Here is a 21,082-nt window from a genome sequence, read left to right as displayed (position 1 = left end):
GTAGCTATGTGGGTCCATATTAGTCGCCATTGTGAAAAAGTAGCACCCCAACAAGGGAGATTAGAATAGGGGGTGGGGTCCCCCACCGGCTATACCAACTACTGATCAAGGTTGCCTGCCGGGTCTGAGCCCGCCAGCAACCTCGATCGGGAGTGTGGTGGCCGATGGGGCACTCTCATCCTGTCTACGATCTTCTCTTGTATTCTTTATTATATTTTTTATTTTTTATTTTTTAATTAGAGCCAATGATAATTTTATCCCTCAAAAAGGTCATGTGCCCGACACATGACTCATTTTGGCTAGAAAATTAATTTGAGGGGTTGACACGCTCATATTCCATAAAGTTCGGGGGGTACCATGCAAATTTTTAAAGATTGGGGCCAAATGTTTTCTACCCTCAAAGATGGGGCAAACTGCATTTTAATCAAATAAATAATACGGATTGAAAGAAATATATAATTGATATTTATAAAGAAAATTAAAGTATATGATACATGTATATTTTTTTTAGAAAAATATAATAGAGAGAGACTACACACGGTATCAAATACTATAGTATTTAAAAAGATGAGAAAAATCCCTACATGATAGGGATAAAAAACGTGATGTTATATTTATTCGGAAATATTAAATGCTTGCTTTTATAGTTGATATTATTTAAATATGTATAGTAATTCCATAAAAAAGGGGAAAAACTTATACACATAAGGAGAAATCTAGAAAAATCTGGAGAAACAAGCTATCCTTCGAAAAATTAATTACTTATTGAACCTTGTGAATTTTGTGAAAGTATGATACTCAAAATTTGGGGGTCGAAGAGTTTTATAAAATGTGGAAATTAGAAGAAAAAAAGATTAAACACTAGAGAGCGAGAAAAGTTCCCCATTTGCAACTTAAAATATGAGGAAAAGAGCGTTGCAAATATCGCAATTTGTATATTAAGTTGTTTTGGTACAAAATTGCTTTTGATTTTTCTAAACTAAAAGTTGGGAAAAAATATTTTTCTAAATACACTGGTCCTATCATAATGACTAAATTCTTTGTCTCGACGGGTTAACAGATTATTTTTTTTATCTTGTATGGATTACGTTTAGAAGAACTAGATATAGGGCCCACACGTATTAAGAAGATGACAGACTACTTATGACATAAGCTTATAAATGGTATAAAATGTTCACGAATATTAAATATTCGTCCATGATTGCATTAACAAAGTTGGTTGTGAGGAATTTTTTTCCTATAAGTATCTATGAGAAAGTTGTTATTGTTATTTTTTAATTTGTGAGCATATATATTTAGTTATGGTTGTTTTCTTATTAATCCTATTTCATTTAAAGTTCTTAATTTGATTTTTAGGGTTTTAGGGTTGATGATATGCTACAAAATAGTTAACCGAATATTTTTGTGCTTTAAAAAAAAATAGTTTTATGTAGTTCGTATAGTATGAAAGTTTGTGTTTTGTTAATGTGAATATGCTAAGGATACGTATAAACAAATAATTATTTTTGTAAAATTTTATACTTAAAATTATATTAGATAACTTTTCATCTTCTGTAATTAAAGAACTTTTAGAATTTCATGATGATGATGTGACTCGATAATACTATGTCATTTTTTGCATTGTAATTGGTAGGACCTTCAAGAGTCACTCAACCATGAGCCACTTACGTCCTATGTGACATTGTCCCGCGTATCGTTCCGGCTTTTATAATTATATAGATTGAAAGAAAGAAAAAATTTTAAGAAAATTTTTAAAAAAATTTTAAAAAAGAGAAAATTTAAAATAGAAAAAACCTGGCGTGTGGTGATTTTCCTCATTCGTCCTCTTGTTTCACTCGCCCACTTTTCCCATATTGGGACAAAAAGTTTTGTTTTATTTGTAAGATAAGAAGAATTGAAAGAAAGAAAGAATTTTAAGAAAATTTTAAAAATTCAAGAAAAAGAAAATATTTGAAATTAAAAAAACCGGCGTGTGGGGATTTTCCCCACTTCACTCGGCCTTTTTTTTTTTCCGAAAAGGAAAGAGGATTTATTCCTTGATAAGGACCAGTACAAGATGGGAAAATGTTCAAGAGAACTATTACAAAACAAGAAATACAGCTGGTTCGCCGAGACAATAACAAAGGAAGATATATATGATAAACACAATGGATAAGCACATTACAATTAAAGTAATCCATCCTTCGCCGTAACCCTAATTCACAATCTCATACATATCATTCTATATGGATCTCAGTAAAAATGGAGAAGGGGAGTCCTCAGTACCGTCCATAAATCTATAGCGAATTCTACCCACCCTCTTTTCCCATATTGGGACAAAAATTTTTATTTTGTTTATATAAGATAAGATTTTGCCTTTATATATAGTTATTTTTTTTCTGATACTAAGAGAATATTTTTCAATACATGAATTTAGCTAAATTTGTTATTTCAATTAGGTTCTCCAGTTTTTTTTTCTTTTAAAACTTTCGGATGTGCCTTAACTCTGACCCCGACCCTGAACCCATCCCACCCTTCTCTTATCGTGATAACACGGCCTATCATGAGCCAAACAAGATCGTCGGCAAGAGTGGCCACAAACGAATGGTCACACTATCATAGACGAGGTTATTTAAGGGCAACTATGAGTCTATATTTGCCAACACCTTATATCATGGGTTCACATTGGCCATCGCTAAACCACTAGGAGCCCATATTTTCGAGAACAATGAGGACATTAGGTGTAGGTTTCATGTTGGCTCAATAACAATCATTACAACTCTAGATGAGGTCGAAGGGAAAGAGAGCTGCCCGCCGACAATCTTGTCGAAGTTTGGGGAATTTTCTAGTGTGTGAATTGGGGTTATTCGGGGATCCCTTCGGGCCATATCAGGTCATAGACCTCACACGGATCCAGTGATCTTGAGGGATTCACGAATGGTCCACCAGCTCATGCCCGTAGAATTCCCCATCGGGCTTGCCGAATTGGGTTAGAGTTTAAAAAATTAGAGACTTGAAGGACCTAAAGAAGTTAAAAAAGGAAAGCGGTGACTTGTCGTCACCGGCAACCTTAGGATCATAAAATGAAAACTTCCCTCAAATCCCACACGAACGCACGACAATCATTGGAACCTCGACGACGCATTCGATCAAATCAATTTCTTCCTTCCTCCTTCGTCCATTTCGCGGTCGATCGATGACGGAGCTTTAATTGCGCCCCGATTCAATCCCTCGCCAATCGCAATCGAAATCCACGAGTAGAAATCGTAGTCGTCGTCGGAGGGGATTAAATGTTGCAGAGACCTCGGCGCCGCTGCGAGGGCACTGCCATGGGCGCAATCGTCCTCGATCTCCGGCCTGGCCTGGGCATCGGCCCCTTTTCCCTCGGTAAACTCCCTCTTTCGGTCGCTTGTGCTTTGTTGCTGCTCGCTTGCGTACTCGATTGAGCTCCTGATCGGTGAATTTGTTGAATATGGACGATCGGAAGTGGTTTTTTTTTTTTTTTTTTTGATTTGGCGGCGGAGCTGGTTTTGCGCCGGAATGCTTTGCCTTTGATGCGGTTGACAGCTTGATTTTGAATCATGAGTGAGCCTTTATGTTTGCCTCTACTGTCTGAGCTTACTGGTCGTTCGGCTTCTGTGTTGTTCTCTCTGCGCGCAGTGTTTTAAGTAATCAGTGAATGCTTCTGTATGTTGTGCAGTTTGTTTGTCGGAGAATCTGTTATGTATGATTTGATGTGAGAATTCTTTCTAGTCAAACCGTAAAGGTGGCTGGCACTCGTGTTGTTTGTAATGGTTTAATCAATCTAGCAAATATATAATTACAGTGTCCTCTGATGATCTAGGTATGCCAATCTGTGAGGCATTTGCCCAAATCGAGCAGCAGCCGAATATATACGATGTTGTCCATGTGAAGTACTATGATGAGGTACTTTTCCTTAAATCTGCAGTAATTTACTTCTCCATGCTTGCAATTTACTGCGAAAAATTACATGGTTACCTTAAATGACTATTACTTGAGTGATCCAAGGGCCAAAGTTGCTTTCGTCTGATCCAATTCCCATGGGCCTACAACTCTTGATCACTTTAAGTGACCATAGAAGCTATCAATTTTATGCAGTTAAGATTAAGACTAGTTGTAAGGAATAAGCAGTTATTCTAAGTAGAATGTAACTCTTTGCAGGATCCCCTGAAGCTGGACATTGTTATTAGTTTCCCAGATCACGGTTTTCATCTTCGTTTTGATCCTTGGTCACAGGTTTTACTTCACCTTCATTTCATGCATTGTTTATATACTCATTATTTGTGGTTCAATGATATCGCGAGTACCGGGACAGCTACTAGTGATGTGGCTCTATTGGAGATTTAAACTGCTAAAGACAAATTATTACTATCTTTTAGGTTCAGACAATGGCTAATTTTGTAAGAATACAGAGTTCATATCTTACTAGCCAGATTGATTGCAAAAGTTTTTAAACCATTTACTATGTTATGGGTTGACCATTTTGGCATGACCTGGTTCCCTAAATATGTGTCTCCTATTTATCATAGTTTCTCTGATCTGCTGTTAAACTTGCTTCAGAGGTTACATCTTATTGAAATTTTTGATGTCAAGAGGCTTCAAATGCGCTATTCCAATTCTTTGATTGGGTAAGTTAAGTTCTTTTTATTTTTATTTTTATTTTTTTGGTTTTAGTGCTTTGCTGACCCAAATTATTTTGTTGAACATGTTTTATATATTTAGGGGACCATCTACTCTGGCTACATTTGTTGCTGTATATGCACTTTTTGGTCCGACCTTTCCTGGCATCTATGACAAGGATAGAGGTGTCTACACACTGTTTTATCCGGTATGAAGTCTGAAGGCCTTGCAAGTTCATAATCTTTTCAGAATATACGTCACTCTTCAACTATTTCGCTTACTGAAGTGATTTAATTATTGTCAGGGACTATCCTTTGCTTTTCCTATCCCAAGCCAGTATACGGATTGCTGCCATGATGGGGAAGGTACTTCATACTTAAACTTGTGGCGGACTCTTTCTTTATTAAATTTAGGTTTTGACAGTGTCATTTCATCCTTATTTGTCAAAAAGCGGAACTACCACTGGAGTTTCCAGATGGCACCACTCCAGTGACATGCCGGGTTTCTATATATGACAGTTCCACAGACAAGAAAGTGGGTGTGGGATCTTTAATGGATAAGGCTTCGGTTCCTCCATTACCCTCTGGTAGTCTTTACATGGAAGAGGTCCATGTTAAGGTTTGAGATCCAATTGCATCGTCTTTCGAGATATTCTGTCATTTTTTTTCTTAAGAAAAAAAAATAATAATAATAAATGACTCAATTCTTTTCCAGCTTGGAGAAGAACTGCATTTTACTGGTGGTGGTCAGCGCATTCCTTTTGGTGCCTCTCCTCAGGTAAAGTTGGTGTGTTGGTGGTTGTAAATTTTAAAGCTAATTTCTCTCTGGTTGCTGTTTGATTAGATTCTCTCTTATAGTATCTTCAAGTTGAAGATTTTAAGATGTTTTGGATTTTCTATCTTGTTTATTTAATTAATTTAATTTAATGGAAAATAAATGTCTGCTGTGCTCAAACGATTTCTTCTCTGTCCATTTCTCTTTAAATTTATGCAACAGAGAATTTTCTGTTTGTTTTCTCGTCTTTTTGGTATTGGCCACCAAGCAGTTCTACATGAATCTCAACATAGCGACTCTCCGTCACAATTTTAATTCCCTGCATATTTTGCTTATTGCTGTGCCTAGTGGATGAGGTCTACTCTTCTATTCTACAATATCAACTGTGTAAGCTTTGCTACTTTTCAAGTATAGATTCATGTTTCTGTCATGCTGAAAAAGCAAAGGTGTATCTTTCAGGATAAGAGTCTGAGATTTGGTTTTAGTTACTGAGAAGTTTTTCAAATTGGCTTCGAGCAAATCACAATTTCTATATCGTTCCATTATGTTAATTTCGTCTTGAAAATGCTATTATTTGGTGAGTGTAAGAGGACTTTTCGGCAACTCTATAGTAAGGTTTGCCTTTTTTTTTCTCTTGGCAGGATGTGTGGACTGAATTAGGTCGTCCCTGTGGAATCCACCAAAAACAGGTATCATTAAATTAGTCTCCTGTGTATTATGGGATTATGTTCTTGTGGTGCACATTATTATTTATAAGAATAAATCAATAGGTTAAGCTTCTGGTTCTCTCCTATATTAAAGAACAAATCACATCACAACTTCAGAGCAGTAGCTCCATCTAAAAATCTCCGTATTTCCAAAATGTGTGATTCCCACTGTATTGGGTTGGAAGGAGTCAGGGTTCTTTTATACAGCTATCTGGATTTAATTGTTGAGTCATCTAATCTTGCACTCGGCAAAAGCTGTATGATGAATGTCAAGATCATTGGGTTAAAACAGCCAACAAAACCAAATTTTAAGTGCGCAGTGCTGAACTTGCTGTTGCAACTTTATATCTTGATATCCATTTTGATGCAAATTCAATGGATCTTGTGCATTCTGGAATATAGTTTTTTCAGGAACCTCTAATTGTTAATAGGCCAAATCATCTTCCTATATTTATCCAAAAACAAAGGGAGGGGGGGGGGGGGGGGGGGGGGGGGGGGGGGGTGGGGGGGGGAATGGTGCAGGGAGAAGAGGCTTCCTATACATGAACAACTTGTGTGTAGTTGTATGTTGTTTCAATACATTCATCTTTTATCTCAAAAAAGGGGATGCATGCACCATTTACGTTTTCAGTGGTGTTTGCTTCTACCTGCATAGGTGGACCAAATGGTTATTCACTCTGCTTCAGATCCACGACCTCGAACTACCCTTTGTGGGGATTACTTCTACAATTATTTTGCCCGTGGATTGGATATCCTATTTGATGGCCAGGTCTGTTCTTTCAAGCATTCGCGCAATCTTCAAATTGAGTTATTATTTTATGCATGTACACTTTTCTAATGTTGCTTTTGTGCAGACCCATAAAATTAAGAAGTTTGTTCTGCACACAAACTATCCAGGGCATGCAGATTTCAACACATACATAAAGTGCAATTTTATCGTCTATGGTTCTGATCGTACGTACTTTTTCTTCCCTCAAACTCTGGCTTTGGGTTATTGAAAATAAGCTAACATTACGGAGAGGTACGGGGGAAACTGAGACAAACTAGCGCTAGAAAATATGGAATTAATGGAGGATGTTCTCTGCTGGCAGTTGGGGAGTCTTACCAGGAAGGAAATGATCCTGCGCAGCGGATTACCCCGAGTACAAAATGGGAACAAGTGAAGGTATCATTCCTTTTTAGATAGAGATTGGTTCTTACACTTTTCTGCGTCGTTTTGATGGACGGATTCATAGGGAGAGCATTATCCTTTGTCCAAGAATCTTGTTTCAGGAGGGCAAGGAAATTGGTTGGAGAAATTATGGTGTTATCCATCCTCATCGACTGACATGTGCATTTCCGCAAGACCGTCCTTCCTAACTGTTGATATAATTGCAGGACATCCTTGGTGATTGTGGTCGAGCTGCCATACAAACTCAAGGATCTACTAGCAACCCATTTGGTTCTACTTTTGTGTATGGCCATCAAAATGTTGCATTTGAGGTGAGTATTTGTGATTCTTTCTTCCCTCCTTGAATAATTTCTTTCCACAGCCTTAATATCCAATTCTCTTTGTATCATAATGCCCACATTGAAAAATTGTGCCTTGAAACTGACTGTTAAGGTTAATGCATTCAGGTCATGAAAAATGGGTATATTGCAACTGTAACTCTCTTCCAATCTTGACGTGTCATAAGGTATGTCGATGCTGGGTCACTTTCTTCTTATGCTCTGGTCATTTTGTGTAGTTGATTTTCCTTGGGGAAAAGTGTGATGCTAAATTATTGTGTTTGGTTGGGTATGGAAGACCTAGGCAGAATTGTAAATGTATGGAAACATCCTGAAGCTGCTAAAAAGCCCCTCGCCGCCACTCTAAAGACCGACTAGGGATATGAACTTCTCCAAACGAGCGATCTGTTAGTGTTATTGGGCTGTTCTTTTGATGCTCTTTTTTGTCTCTTCGTCTAGTTTTTAAATCCTTTTGCTGTGATTGAATATAAATGACTGCAATTCTGTAATGTTTCTTCTCTGTGTATTCATTAATCGTGTTCGTTCCGAGCCATCCTTCCGGAGGCCACTAATCTTCTAGTACTCTCTGCCATTAACTTTTGATTCTTTCTCAGTCGAAACGAAGCACTCGTGGTGGTGAACCAGCTGGATCTTGTACAGGGGAACGGCACTGTGGGTGGAAGATTTACTTGTACATACAAATGTATCAAAATTGTACAGATGACCTATTTTAGTCTCGTCGCTGTTGTATGTCCTACATGACAAGCTCAAGCAAAGGCCAGTTGTAACTTTATAAACTATTTCGGAACTTTCTAAACGAACGTGGTAGTGCGGTTTGTTGAGTCATCCTATTATTCAAAAGGTGGTGTTCATAACAGAAATCTATTCATTCATTGACGGGGATCCATTTCATATCGAATGGGATCCATTTCGTAGGACATGTACGGATAGGATTATCTTCTCAGGGCAAAATTCGATCATGTGATTTATGGATAAAGTAAGATAGGGGCATCCTATACCAGATAAAAGTGTCACCATCCTGCTCTTTTATTTTGTTCATCTTCCAAGAAATGGATCTTTAGGACCAAACCAACCTCGGACATGAGAAAACCTGAGCATAAGGTGCGGTTCCGGTTAACAATCAAACTGCCGTAGTGTTCTGGTGTAAAGATAAAAACCTTTATTCTCCGAATTGCTCCATCCAGAGAGAGGGTTAAGACATGTAATTCCAAATAAAAAGACAATTCCGTTGCCGGGACTCGAACCCGGGTCTCTCGGGTGAGAGCCGAGTATCCTAACCAACTAGACTACAACGGATTTGACCTTATGATTATAAATAAATATATTTCACCTTTCAAAAACTGAACATTCTAATGAAATGAATGTCGGACAAGATCAACCATATACAATTACAAGAAGCATATATTTGTCGAAGCCTTGAGTTCATGCTCTGACTTCGAGTTCACAGATGAAACCTAGTACTTAGAGTGCCCCGTGCCCGAGTCGAGATAAACTTTCGTCCTTCGTGTTTCACTAGCGAAAGCAAGAAAGGAACCAGAGATCATCCCGAACTTTGGGGGTCGTGAAGTGAGGATTTTACAGGGAAATAAGAGTACATAGCAATTGCAAGTGCAGCGAAGGGGTGCCTGAAAACTAACCAGCAGTCATCCTAAAGCTCGAACACTTGAAAAATCAAAGTCACAGCGATTCTACAACTGTGTTCTTTGAAGAGCCAACGTCATTAAAACTAAATCCAAACAAGTTTGCAAACACATACACCCAAGTCTCGACAGCCCACGGCTATTTTTCACATCGTCACACACTAAGACGATGCCAAAACAATATAATTCCAAATTGCAAGAGAAATGCGTAACAGATGAGTTCCCTGGCTCCAAACTTCCGCCTTTGCACTAAGAAATTCCTCTTCAGCCATTTTCGTGATCTGTCGTCATTGCTGCAATACAGAAGAAATTCCCATGCTTCAGAAAATTTATTATAGGCCTCGCATTTTATATTGTACGGGCTTAGATTCCAAAACACTCATGGACCAGAACAAAAAATGGAAAGTTAAAAAAGAATAATCTTCATTAACAGAGCAAGATTTGAAAAGCACTTAAAGAAATTTCCCAAATCAACCGCATGAACTGACCTCATTAAATGAAGCCTGTTCGTGCATTCTGTGTGGCTTCATGTTCAGATCGATCATCTTTGAGTCCCTCTTACCAAGCTTCTCAGTGTCACTCGTATTGGGAGCTCGAAGAGCTGATTCCCGGTGGTTCTGATGATTCTCCTCCATCGTAGGCTTCAAGTTCTGATTTTGAGGATGTCCTCTTCTGGCCTCCCCTGGTTCCATAGAGGGCACAGCCGGCTCCTCATGGTGAGATGATTTGTCCCCTGGAAACTGCATCACACCACAACATACTTTGATTTTAAAAATCACAGTGAAATCGTAAAAGAAACATAAACATTACAAGCCAATGATTGGTGGGTTATGAAGGATGATGCCCCTTCTGGCAGCATTACATGGTTGATACATAGTCGCAGGAGAATAGGCCAATCTATACCTAAATATACAGCGTATCAGCTCTTAACCCCCAGTATCAGGTATAAAGTCTACGCATCTGCCAAAATATGCTGAGGAAACAGCATTTAGCAATGTATAATTAACTATTGCAATAGCATTGAGTCCGTTGATAACACGACTTGTCAGTACCTCCACTCTCTGCCTCAAGAGGAGATATCTCCCATGGGTCCTTTTGCCCCCGACGTGAACGATCATATCACATTGCAGGCAGAGGGAAGTCCCATCTATCTCACAGTAAAAGAAAGCTGCACACATGTAATTCACAAAGGGCAGAATGAATTTGAGAACACTGTTTCCCCGAAATGAGACGGAAATGAATCCAACAAATTGTAATTGAAAGAAACAAAAGGCTACCAGGTGCATTTTCGCAAATGTCACAACGAGGAACATCGCTGGGATTTGCCAGGCCGACCCTTACATGCCGACTAGCAAGCTTATTACACATATGGACCTGTCATAAATAGCTGAGAGAAGTCTATAAGTAAAGGTCATGGGAGAAGAGGATATAGTGAGCTCAACCAATCAGAGATGATGCACATATCGAACCCCAGATTAGATCAAAAAATTCTCAGAAATTTAAGAATTGAACAGCCACCGACTTTTTTCTTTATTGGTGAGGGGCATAAACTTCATTAATCACCACAAAATATTTACGCATGCATCACAAGCCACCAAGCCAAGAAGTCCAAAACAGGGCATAAAACACAAACCAGCTCAACTAAGGGAACGTTTTAACAATGCCCAATTTCCTAGCTATAGCTACTGTACAGACTTTAGAGAGACATTTGGTAAAACAGAAACTCAGTTGCACCTCATCCAAAACTTTCTGCACTAATATAGAAGGAGACATAACATTTCTAATAAAAATTACGTTCCTTCCATATTCAGTAGATGTAATGCGTCCAACCATGGACTTTTTACAATTACCCCATCGTAGGAGTCTTAAGACTCGAAATACTTAGCAGGTTCTCCTGCGAATAGTTCACATGTGATCCACGTCATCCCCAGTATATCAAATTTCACTAAATCATCTCTATCAGCTACTAAATTCATGATCAGGGTTCTAAATAGGATATTCGACAAGAACAATTCTGCACACAAAAACTCTGCGCCTCACTAGATTGACATGGAACTTCTTGAAACTCACTTGAGTCTGCAACAAAGTTCAATCTGATCATTTTGCCACAAAGTAAGAAGGACAGCGGATGTGATCCATATTTTGACTTTAGACATGCAGAGCACCTGGCAATCCTAAGTTCCACCTGAACCATGAAGGGAATCCATGGACATAGCTACGGAATGCGAAAACACAGCATCATTCAAATCTCGAACTCCAGTAGTGCCCGAAGTAGAACTAATCCCACCAACGGACACCCAAATGGACCATGATTATCGCGCTTCTTCAATCAGCTGATTCAGGATCAACATAACATACAACAAGAAACAAGATCGAAACCCAAAGGAATGGAACAAAAGTTCTGACCTTCTCATCGCAGGAAAGGCAGAGAGCCGCCTCATCCGCGGCACAGAAGACGGCGGCGGCGGCGCTCTCACAGGCGTCACAAAGCGTCCGCATAACTCCTCCTCTCCTCCTCTGCTCTCATATCTCTCCCACTCCAACCGATCGATCAATCATGCGACAAGAAAAACAAACACCAACACCCTCAACAGCAACACGGTAAGAACAAAGTGCTCCTTAGCACACACAGACCCACAGCAACAGAAGCCGAACAAGAACAACCAAGAAATCAAGAAATCCCCCCGAACCAAGAACAACAGGACACGACCCACCAAAGAACTGCTGCCTTTCTTCCTTCCTATGGTCTCTGTCTCTCTCTCGGGGAGTTCTTATGTTTGTGTCGTGGGTGGAGGGTGGGGCTGTTGTCGCTGTTCGGGGGTTTCTTCCGTGTCGCGTGTATGTGCCTGTGAGTTTGGCTTATTATTGGGAGTTTTTGCTGTGACAATGTATCGTGGATTTAATTGATTAACTGATGTGGCTGTGGGCAGAATCATGGCCTTTCTTTGCCCAGGAATGCATCGAAACGGGGCAAGACGAATGGATGGATGTAGAGAGACAAACAACTAGACAGAGGCAATTGGGTCATAAGAATATATATATACATATATATCCACAGAAACTGCACGTTGAATTTTTGAAATACAATTTTTTTGAACAACAATGGCCAGGCAATCGCGTGGGTGGGGGATGACGAGGAGGGAATTGAACTCGTGACGTGTAGAAACGAGTTCGAAATAATTGCGAGAAATCGAGAGAGTCCTATCTGTGCAATTCTTTTTGAAGTTTGAGAATACAACGGAAGCGAAATACTATCGAATATTCTCAGTCCCTTTGTTCCCATTTCATATCACAACTTTATGTGAAGTCTTGAAAAACATGCATTATTGTTATTAATTATGTCCCGAGCATGGAAATCTTTTATCTCACAATCGATTGATTTATTATGGTTCTAGTAAATGCCCTCCTTTGCACCCTAGTGTACAATGAGGGAGGAGAAAACTCCTTTTTTTTTTTTTTATACTTCAAGGCGAAGATAGTATATCCATTTCGAAGATATTGTTGATTGGTCTCCTCGTCATCTTGTTGAAGGACTCCAACGTATCAATTCTATCAAAAGCTCAAACTGAAAAGTATAAAAGATAAAATTTATCTTAGAATTTTTGATATGTAGGATAATAACACGACACTTTAAGGACTCTTTAGATGTTATTTATTGTTAGAAAGTGTACTCTAAGCACATTTCGATATTATTTTATTTTCGCAAACAATATATGTATAATCCCAAGAGAAAAACTGAAATCATACGTATTTTGATAAAATATCCCTTAAGCACAAATACGCACGTATTGTGAATAAAGAAAATTTCACATTAACAGAGTTTTACCCTTTCATGTATTTACCGAGTCGATCCTGAATTAATCATAGCTTTTATCTTTTATTGAGTTTTCAAATATGAAGTGGTGGATGCCGAAAATGTGATGAAAAATCAAGAAATTAAACTTGTATCAGCTCAGCACAATCTCGATAATGTCTAGAGAGAGAGGGAATATGTGTTGGTGTGGGGGGAATGATGTCAACGTTTGGTGGGAGAGAGATTTAAAGGGAAGACTTCTCTGCCACAAACTTGAAATCAAAGCTTTTCTAGACAAGATCGTCTGGGTGAGCCTCAGCCACTACTTACATATCTCCCTGGGTCCCACCTCCCTTCTCCCCTCCATTGCATTTCCTCGTCTCATCATCATATATGAAACATTATGTTGGGGGATGTATGATGTACCCTTTTCTCCATTGTCCTTCCTTTTGTTTTTTCCTCTTTTCCTTCTTGAAGTGAAAGCACGACCACAGTTTTCATGAATTGAGATTAATTTGAGTGGAGTACGGATTCATCCTAATTATGAAATGTTTTATGTTACGCATAAAATTCACTCATGAAATTTTTTTATGGTGCATTATTTGATATTCGAAAATTCAATACACCTCGTTTAAATTAAATTTGAATCGAATCAACCGATTAAGGTGTAAAACTTTTTCCATAATGAATTTTCTTTTGAATGCGCACAATATTTTAAAATCTTATTTAAGAAAAGTGAAATACTTGAAATAATCCGAATTAGTCACCCGTTGAAAATTTAGTACTAAAACTATCTTTGTTTACAAAATTAAATTTAACTTAAATTTACTTTACTTTTTTTTTTCAATTTAACAACACAATTATTAATTTTTTATATTTTTTTCGAATTTTCTTTCATATTTTTCTTATATATTATTATAATTAATTTTTTAATATTAAATTCCTTGAATTATTTAACATTTTTCTTTAATTCAACAAAATAATAATAATTATTTTATTATTTTCTTCTTTAAATTTTTTCACATACTTTTTTAAAATTATTTTTATCTTTATTTTTTAAAATTAAATTTAATTTAATTTCGTTATTAAACGTAATATAAGTACCGTGCTCTGCTTTGGTTCGTTGTTTGTCATATCAATCTTCTAGTACATGACAAAAGGGTGGGATCTTCCTGTCAACATACTCTTCACTTATCATCACTCACCTCTCTCTCTCCACCATGGAATCTCTCCTTTCGAGAATGAAAGGCTCCGATCTCCCCAGCTCCCTCCATAAAGTAGCTACTCATGGCGCATGCAACTTGTTTTTTGCATAAGTACAAATGAACCATTATTCTCTTCGATTGCCTAGGACACAAGTGATAGGATATATAATTCAAGCCCAAAAACAAAATAAAGTGATAGGATACATTAAAGCCATTACTATGTCACATGAGGTTTCACAAACTCTTTATCCAATTCATGGTGGAGAAACCGATAGTACTTCTGGCTAGGCACGATGGACACAAAATCCTAAGATTAACAAACTTCTTATTAAAGATACTGAGTATAGTGACCACAATTTCTTATTTGCATCTTCACGCGCTCCGCCTCTTATAATAACTCTAGTCAATTCGTTATGGATGAGTTTTGTACGGCAAGGAAATTATATGTAGGGATGGCACTACTGGAAAGGTTTGGGACGACTATGTTCATCATATATCCATACCCATTAAGAAAAATCAATTCTAAATCTTTTCTAAATCCGTTATTATTTTAAAGAAAAATTCTCAAATCTTTCTCACAAATTTAATAGAAAGCCACTGGACATCCATTTATCACTCGTAAATTAGTTTGCGAAAAAGGCTTGTGTGAACTTATCTTAACATCTAATTTATAGAAAATGATCTGATATGACAAGAAGTATTCAAATACAAAATATAAATTCCTGGCAAATAATTGTACGAAAAAAATAAACCACAATACTTATAAGTTCATAACGTAATCGAGAAAAACGAACCCGCAACACTTTTAAGTTCATAACATGTGTTAGAAATAATGAATCATAATACCTTCAAGTTCATAACACTAAACAAGTGTTACAAATATTAGAAATTAGAACTTAAGTGACAAAAGAAAATAAGGGCTATTTTGTAAATATGAGTAATATAAAGGGTAATTTAGTAACTTTATGCTTAACGGATTTGTGACGGAATTTCAGGTAAAATCCTAAATCCTATAAGGTTTTGACCTCAAATCTCTAAACCCTTCTAACGACCCAACGAGTAAAACCCATTAATCACCTATCAGGATTTGAAACGGGTGAAAAAACCGTTTACATAAACTCGTTACCATCTCGAATCATACTATGACTGAAACTAGCCTTTTGATTGTAAGATTCTTTGAATCTTTTCACGATATTTAATATGATACCTACGTCTAATTCCAGCTCTTGGCTACCCACGACATCTGCTTGCTAGGATTGTAAAATTTCACTGGGCTTCACCACGAGAAAATGCCAGATTTCCATCACTGAAGCCTTCAGTGATGAAAATTTCCATCACAAATCCATGGATGAAAGTTGAGTGACAGATGCTATCTGTGGTGGAATTTTTTGTCACAGAACTCCGTGACAGAATATATTCCGTGTCACTTTCCATCACAGATACCTCTCGACGGGAGCCCATAGTCCGTGATAGACTCGACATCTTGTGACCAATTAGTGAAGGAATTGGTGACAAAAAATATATAATTTGTGACAGATCACTAACGGAATTTGTAACATAAAATTGTGAAGAAAGAGTGACATAACTTTTGCAATAATTGTGACGGAGAGACAGAATTTTTGCGACAATTTTGTGACGGATTAGTTACCGAAAAGGAAGAGGATGCGTGGTCATTTTGTTACGGATTAGTGACGAATTGGCAATAGACATTTATTACGGATTGGCGATAGACATTTATGACGGATTAGCGATAGATATTTGCGATGGATTGGCGACGTACTTTCATGATAGGTTAGTGACACTATCTTCACGACAATTTTGTTTCAAATTAGTGACCGATATCAGTCACCGATTCGCGAACACAGTGACAACTCTGTCAGAAATCCCTCGCTAATTCTGAATCTGCATCACCAAATTCACTTAATTCAGCTACTTTCCAACCTATTTCAAGCACATATCAGCATCACATACATAAAATACATAATCCATCCTTTCACAAAAGCAATACTGAGTTCAACAATATTCTTGATACCACTTGTCCAAAATAAAAGGGGAGACATTCCTCACCAATAGTCCAAACGATAATAATAGCTCCAACAAAGTCAATACTAATCGTACCAAAACAAAATGATAGCTCCAACAAAGTTCAATACCAATCGTACCAAAGCAAAATGATAGCTCCGACGACAGCAGCAGCTCGGGCAGAAGCAGCAGGAGAAGTAACTTTAAAGCCCTAAACAATCATCGAGAAACTGGAATTGAGAGAAAAATATTCAGTCAAGAGGGACTTGAATCTGAAATGGAGAATGAATCTAGAAATTGCAACTTCGAGGCCCTACTTTGATATGAAACATATTCATCAGACTACTGGGGCTACTCTGATATGGACCGAAAAAGTACAGACCAAAGGTTCCAAACGACACAATTGGGAATCAATCTCTGGTATATGGATCGTTTATGTTTTAACTTCAAGTATGTACTAATATTGAATTCTCAAGATCACAATTTTTACATCACCGTGAGCAGGTGACTCAGCTTCATAACTGGTTGTCCTATTGGAATGAACAATTTCTTGATTCTGGGAAAAGGGGAAGGGGAAAAAGGCTACTCTTGAGTATTTCCCTTTTGCTTTCCTTCCTCATTGAAATACTGAAAAACCCAGAAAGAGTTGAAATAACTAAATTTTATAGTGGACATGATCCACTCATCACGAAACACAGCTAAACCAAATATTAATACATAGCTTGCTGGTAAAAACTGGAGCAGCAATTCTATGGAGTCACCAAGCTTATACTAAGTGGCAGGAAAAAGTGCTGCCTTGCTACGCAGGACAAAATTGATCAGGCAGATGCAAAGACCATTTAAGTAGAAAGTTGAACTGACAATGCATTCCTGCTTATCTTTATTTCCAACAGATGCAAGACGCAGAAAGCGAGTAACATGCACAGCATCAACATTGACGCAAGGCTCACGAGTGTAGAAGATGCCCTTTGTATCAGCAATATGGTAACTACCAAAGAGAACAGACTTCAATCATCAACAATCGAGGCTTATTTTAGAAGCTTGGCATACATTTGCTACTCATAGTGATATCTTTCCATCATCAGCCAGATATTCAGATATGATTGTTAATATAGCAGGTAAAAGACCCACCATGGTTTGATCTCAGCTACTAATTCTGCAACAGTAGGATCACTGCCGGAAGAGTCGGATATTCATTTTCCTAAAGGAATATCATCTGTGGTGGCTCTGTTCGTGACACCATTCGGCCACTCATTAAAATTGAGACATATTAGAACAGGACTGCCCAAGCACAGTGGCGACATCAATCGGGCTCCAATTAGCATTTCACATTGAACGTTGATTCGAGTTCAAAACCGGTACCCTGGAGTTTAAACTTGCCGCTGCCTGTCAAACCAGTGGAGGTTCCCGCATACAAAGCCGTCCATCTTAAACCCGGCATTGGCGTGATTCTTCGAGGCTGCCAACAATACCTTCACAGCTCCGACGCCGTAGTCTCCGATGAAATAAGTAGGCAGAGGGATTTAGGACCGACCTCCGACGCAGTCCATGGACTCCTCCAGCCGCTCCGGCGAGTCTGGAAAGAACTGACCCACGCACAGCAGCGCGTCGAAGGGGCCAGCTGATTTGGTCAACTAGACTGATTAGGATGAGTCAAATGAGCAGAGATTTCACGGCGAAAACCCCAGCTTAGACGAGCTGAGGTGAAGTGAGTACTGAGGAGACGCGCTTGGAGAGCCGGCCGAGGCGGCCGTGGGCGTCGCCACGCAGAGTAGGATTCGCGGGGATGCCATCGCAGGAGGGGGCCAAAGAGAGCAGAGGCAAAGGCGAAGGGACTGTTGGGAGTGTGTATAGTTTGAAATTGATACTTACGCGGTGGGCAGGCCGACCGACACTGCTGTGGCGGCAAGGGGTCGGTGTCTTGTGAGCTGTCAAGACGGATTCGAATTCGAGGAACGAAGGAGCAGGAAAAGAAACTTCGAAGCCCTAAACAATCATCGAGAAACTGAAATCGAGAAAACGTATTCAGCTACAAGGACTCGAATCGACTTATAAAAATTAAGCGCAGCGATTCGCGCTAAAACTGTGACGGATCAATTTTTATAATACGGTCACAAATCCATCACTGTTGGGGAGATACTTCCGCCAAGACGGATCTCACTTGTCACAAAATTTTCGTCACTGAAACCTGTTTTTCTTGTAGTGTTATAAGTTATTGAGTCCGTATTCAATTTAAAAGTTTGAGCTCGTAGCTTATCGTATCAATCTCTTGTAAATTTATAATTTTTTATGTAATTTTTCTAACACGGGACCTTTTAACTTTCAACAAGGGCAATGTACAAACATCAGGTATAGAGTCTTGGAATAGAATCAAATATTTCTTTTTCTATGTTAATTTCTTACTCCAACTGATGCGTATTTTGGAAGATGATTTGTAGTCATAAAATGTTGAAGTAATTCTTCATATTTAATTTTGCTAACTCAAATAGAATGGTTTCTAATAAACAATTTAAAATTTTGATATAAAAATTAGAAAGTCCAATAAATCGAAAGAATTTCAATTTAACAATCCATGCCTATTGAACCGATTAGGTTGATTCGACATCAATTCTGATTTTATATACCCTAGGGAATGGAAACCCGGGCTTCGGGCGGGACAACAATAACTTTAGCTGAATATTATTTGAATCAATTATAAGTTGTTCAACTATATGAATAAGCTTATTTATATATCAAATATTAGAAAGCAATGTCATTGTTACACTTTTACCGTGATTATGTATCATTTTTGCACTGTTAAATTATCCTCATGAAATACTATTGACTATATTTCATAAACCATATGTTATAGGCGTATGAGCTACGAAATCCTAGCTATACTCACTAAAATATATATATATATATATGTATATATATACATATAAAATTCTAAGGAGTTCCAACTTAGATACTTAAAAGTTTATTGAAAAACACTCTGGAATTAATTGACTATTTCCTACAAAGTTTTCAATAATTTGGGTGACCTATGAAATATTAATGAGAAGATTTTTGAAGAAGATTTGATTCGAAATTAAGAAATAAAATTCTTACATATATTTTTAAGATAGGGTGGTAAATCAAGAATGATATACAAAATTTGAGTGTTCCTCATAAAGATGAAATTATGATAATACTCATGCTACATCAAAACCATTAATTAATCATTAAATATTTGATAAAGATGAGGAAAAAAACATAATAATAATTAGAAGATAACTACGTAATTACATTATATCTGTTTTGCACTCGTCTCATCGTTTCTACTCTCTTTATTTTTTTAAAAAAAAATTCTAAATGGACACTGATAAGATAGAGAATCGAAGGATGAGAAATTTAATAAAAAATAATAGCTAAAGATATGGGGGAAAGACCAGTTGTCATCTATTATGTTGCCATTGTGAGGTAAGTAACTTTGAAATTATACTTTTTCAGTAAGAAAAATTGTGGAAGATATTGCTCTTGTAATTCTAGCATATTGAATATTTAAAGTCATTTTTCCTTTCAAAAAATATACTTATCGGGACTAGAACTTATGTTCTCATTCTTACGAGGTATTCCTTTGTATCAGTTAGAGCTACTTACTACTGAACCAATATTTTATTAGTCTTTGAAATTATATTTAAATAACAACAATCAACATTACTCAATTTGAGTGGTTCAACACCTCTTTCTCGTAAGTAAGGTGTGGGGTTTAACTCATATTAATGGAGATAATCTATGAAAATGAGAGCTTTACCAATTAATTGACTGACTTGAATCAAACTTGCATTAGTTGAGGCCTATTAAGTTTCCGGATATCGAATTGCATGTATAGGAAAGACTAAATAATCACAACGAGGTAAATTTTTTTAAAAAAAATAGAAAAAGTGTGCAGTTAGGAAAAAACTTCTCACCCTACCACCGAGTTGTTTTATGTGATTTGACGCTTCTTCCTCATAAGTAAGATTTGAAGTTTGAATTCTGTTAATGGAGATAATCAATGAATGAAAGAGTTTTACCAATTAGGTTGACAACTCGATTCAATATTGAATTAGTCAGTGTTTATTGAGTTTCCCAATATCGGATGATGTACAAGAAAAATTAAATAACGACAAACAGGGCTAAAGTTAAAAAAAGCGTGCAGTTAGAAAAATTTCCTAACTCGCTGCCTTCTATGTAAGGGCAAGTTTTCATTTATTACTATAAAATATAATATTAGGGTGCAACCTTCGCAATGCTGCGAGCTTAAAATAATTTTTCATTAATATTTTAATTTATCATATTAGTTTATATAATGATCAATACAAAATATAGCTGAAACTAATAATAAATTACTTATATATAAATATTAAAAACTCTCGGTTGTTAGTAAATGATCCAAATTTTTAAAAAGATCATACTAATTAATATGCCATATGATATAAAAGTTAACACTTCTATTTACTAATTTTAATTTTAATTTTCTATTACTAAATAGAAAATCATGATCGCAATATAATAGGTCAATTGACATTGCCAATTTCAATTAGACAAACTATACTTATAGTGCACGAGTCTGAAATTTATTAAAAGCATCTCATGGTCATGACATAGTCAATACCAAGTAAGAATTAGTTTAGTCAATACGTTGACGTATTATTGTATTCCGTTGAAAAGTCAAGACATTTTTAACGTCAAAAAATAAGAAGAGGCTAATTAAATTAGTGGCCAATTGAAATAGATTATTTATACATAAATAAAGAATTTATTAAAAATAATGAAATTATTAAAAAAAAGAAGATGGTGAAAAAAAGT

The 21,082-nt window shown here is 37.1% G+C and overlaps 2 protein-coding genes and 1 non-coding gene across 6 annotated transcripts; 1 reads left to right on the top strand and 2 right to left on the bottom strand.

Annotated features, from left to right (window-relative positions):
- The first annotated feature begins 3,045 nt into the window (after positions 1–3,045).
- On the top strand, positions 3,046–8,464 carry LOC116210783 (UPF0183 protein At3g51130). 2 transcript variants are annotated; one of them, XR_004157564.1, is made up of 16 exons: positions 3,046–3,366; positions 3,824–3,906; positions 4,162–4,236; positions 4,561–4,628; positions 4,723–4,828; positions 4,925–4,985; positions 5,072–5,238; positions 5,335–5,397; positions 6,036–6,083; positions 6,757–6,870; positions 6,956–7,055; positions 7,193–7,266; positions 7,479–7,583; positions 7,719–7,777; positions 7,888–7,996; positions 8,204–8,464. XR_004157564.1 is itself a non-coding variant. In XM_031544833.1 (15 exons), exons 1-14 carry the CDS (start codon positions 3,270–3,272, stop codon positions 7,764–7,766), a joined length of 1,209 nt encoding a protein of 402 aa, XP_031400693.1. In that variant the 5' UTR covers positions 3,048–3,269; the 3' UTR covers positions 7,767–7,777; positions 8,204–8,464. The 2 variants fall into 2 exon arrangements, 1 of the variants encoding a protein (XP_031400693.1); XM_031544833.1 differs by lacking the exon at positions 7,888–7,996 and having other exon boundaries at positions 3,048–3,366.
- A 369-nt stretch (positions 8,465–8,833) lies between these two features.
- On the bottom strand, positions 8,834–8,906 carry TRNAE-CUC. Its single transcript has one exon. It is a non-coding gene; the product is annotated as a tRNA-Glu (tRNA).
- A 244-nt stretch (positions 8,907–9,150) lies between these two features.
- LOC116210784 (B-box zinc finger protein 18-like) lies at positions 9,151–12,363 on the bottom strand. 3 transcript variants are annotated; one of them, XM_031544836.1, is made up of 5 exons: positions 11,657–12,363; positions 10,528–10,637; positions 10,303–10,418; positions 9,739–9,990; positions 9,151–9,543 (listed from the first exon to the last, which is right to left on the bottom strand). In XM_031544836.1, the coding sequence occupies exons 2-5, from the start codon at positions 10,616–10,618 to the stop codon at positions 9,538–9,540; spliced, it is 465 nt and encodes a 154-aa protein (XP_031400696.1). In that variant the 5' UTR covers positions 10,619–10,637; positions 11,657–12,363; the 3' UTR covers positions 9,151–9,537. The 3 variants fall into 3 exon arrangements, with proteins under 3 accessions (XP_031400696.1, XP_031400695.1, XP_031400697.1); XM_031544835.1 differs by having other exon boundaries at positions 10,528–10,624; positions 11,657–12,355; XM_031544837.1 differs by lacking the exon at positions 11,657–12,363 and adding an exon at positions 11,321–11,435.
- Positions 12,364–21,082: the final 8,719 nt, after the last annotated feature.

The sequence above is a fragment of the Punica granatum genome, chromosome 6 (genome assembly GCF_007655135.1).
Source record: "Punica granatum isolate Tunisia-2019 chromosome 6, ASM765513v2, whole genome shotgun sequence".
Taxonomy (NCBI): domain Eukaryota; kingdom Viridiplantae; phylum Streptophyta; class Magnoliopsida; order Myrtales; family Lythraceae; genus Punica; species Punica granatum.
This window is presented reverse-complemented; position numbering and strand designations above follow the sequence as displayed.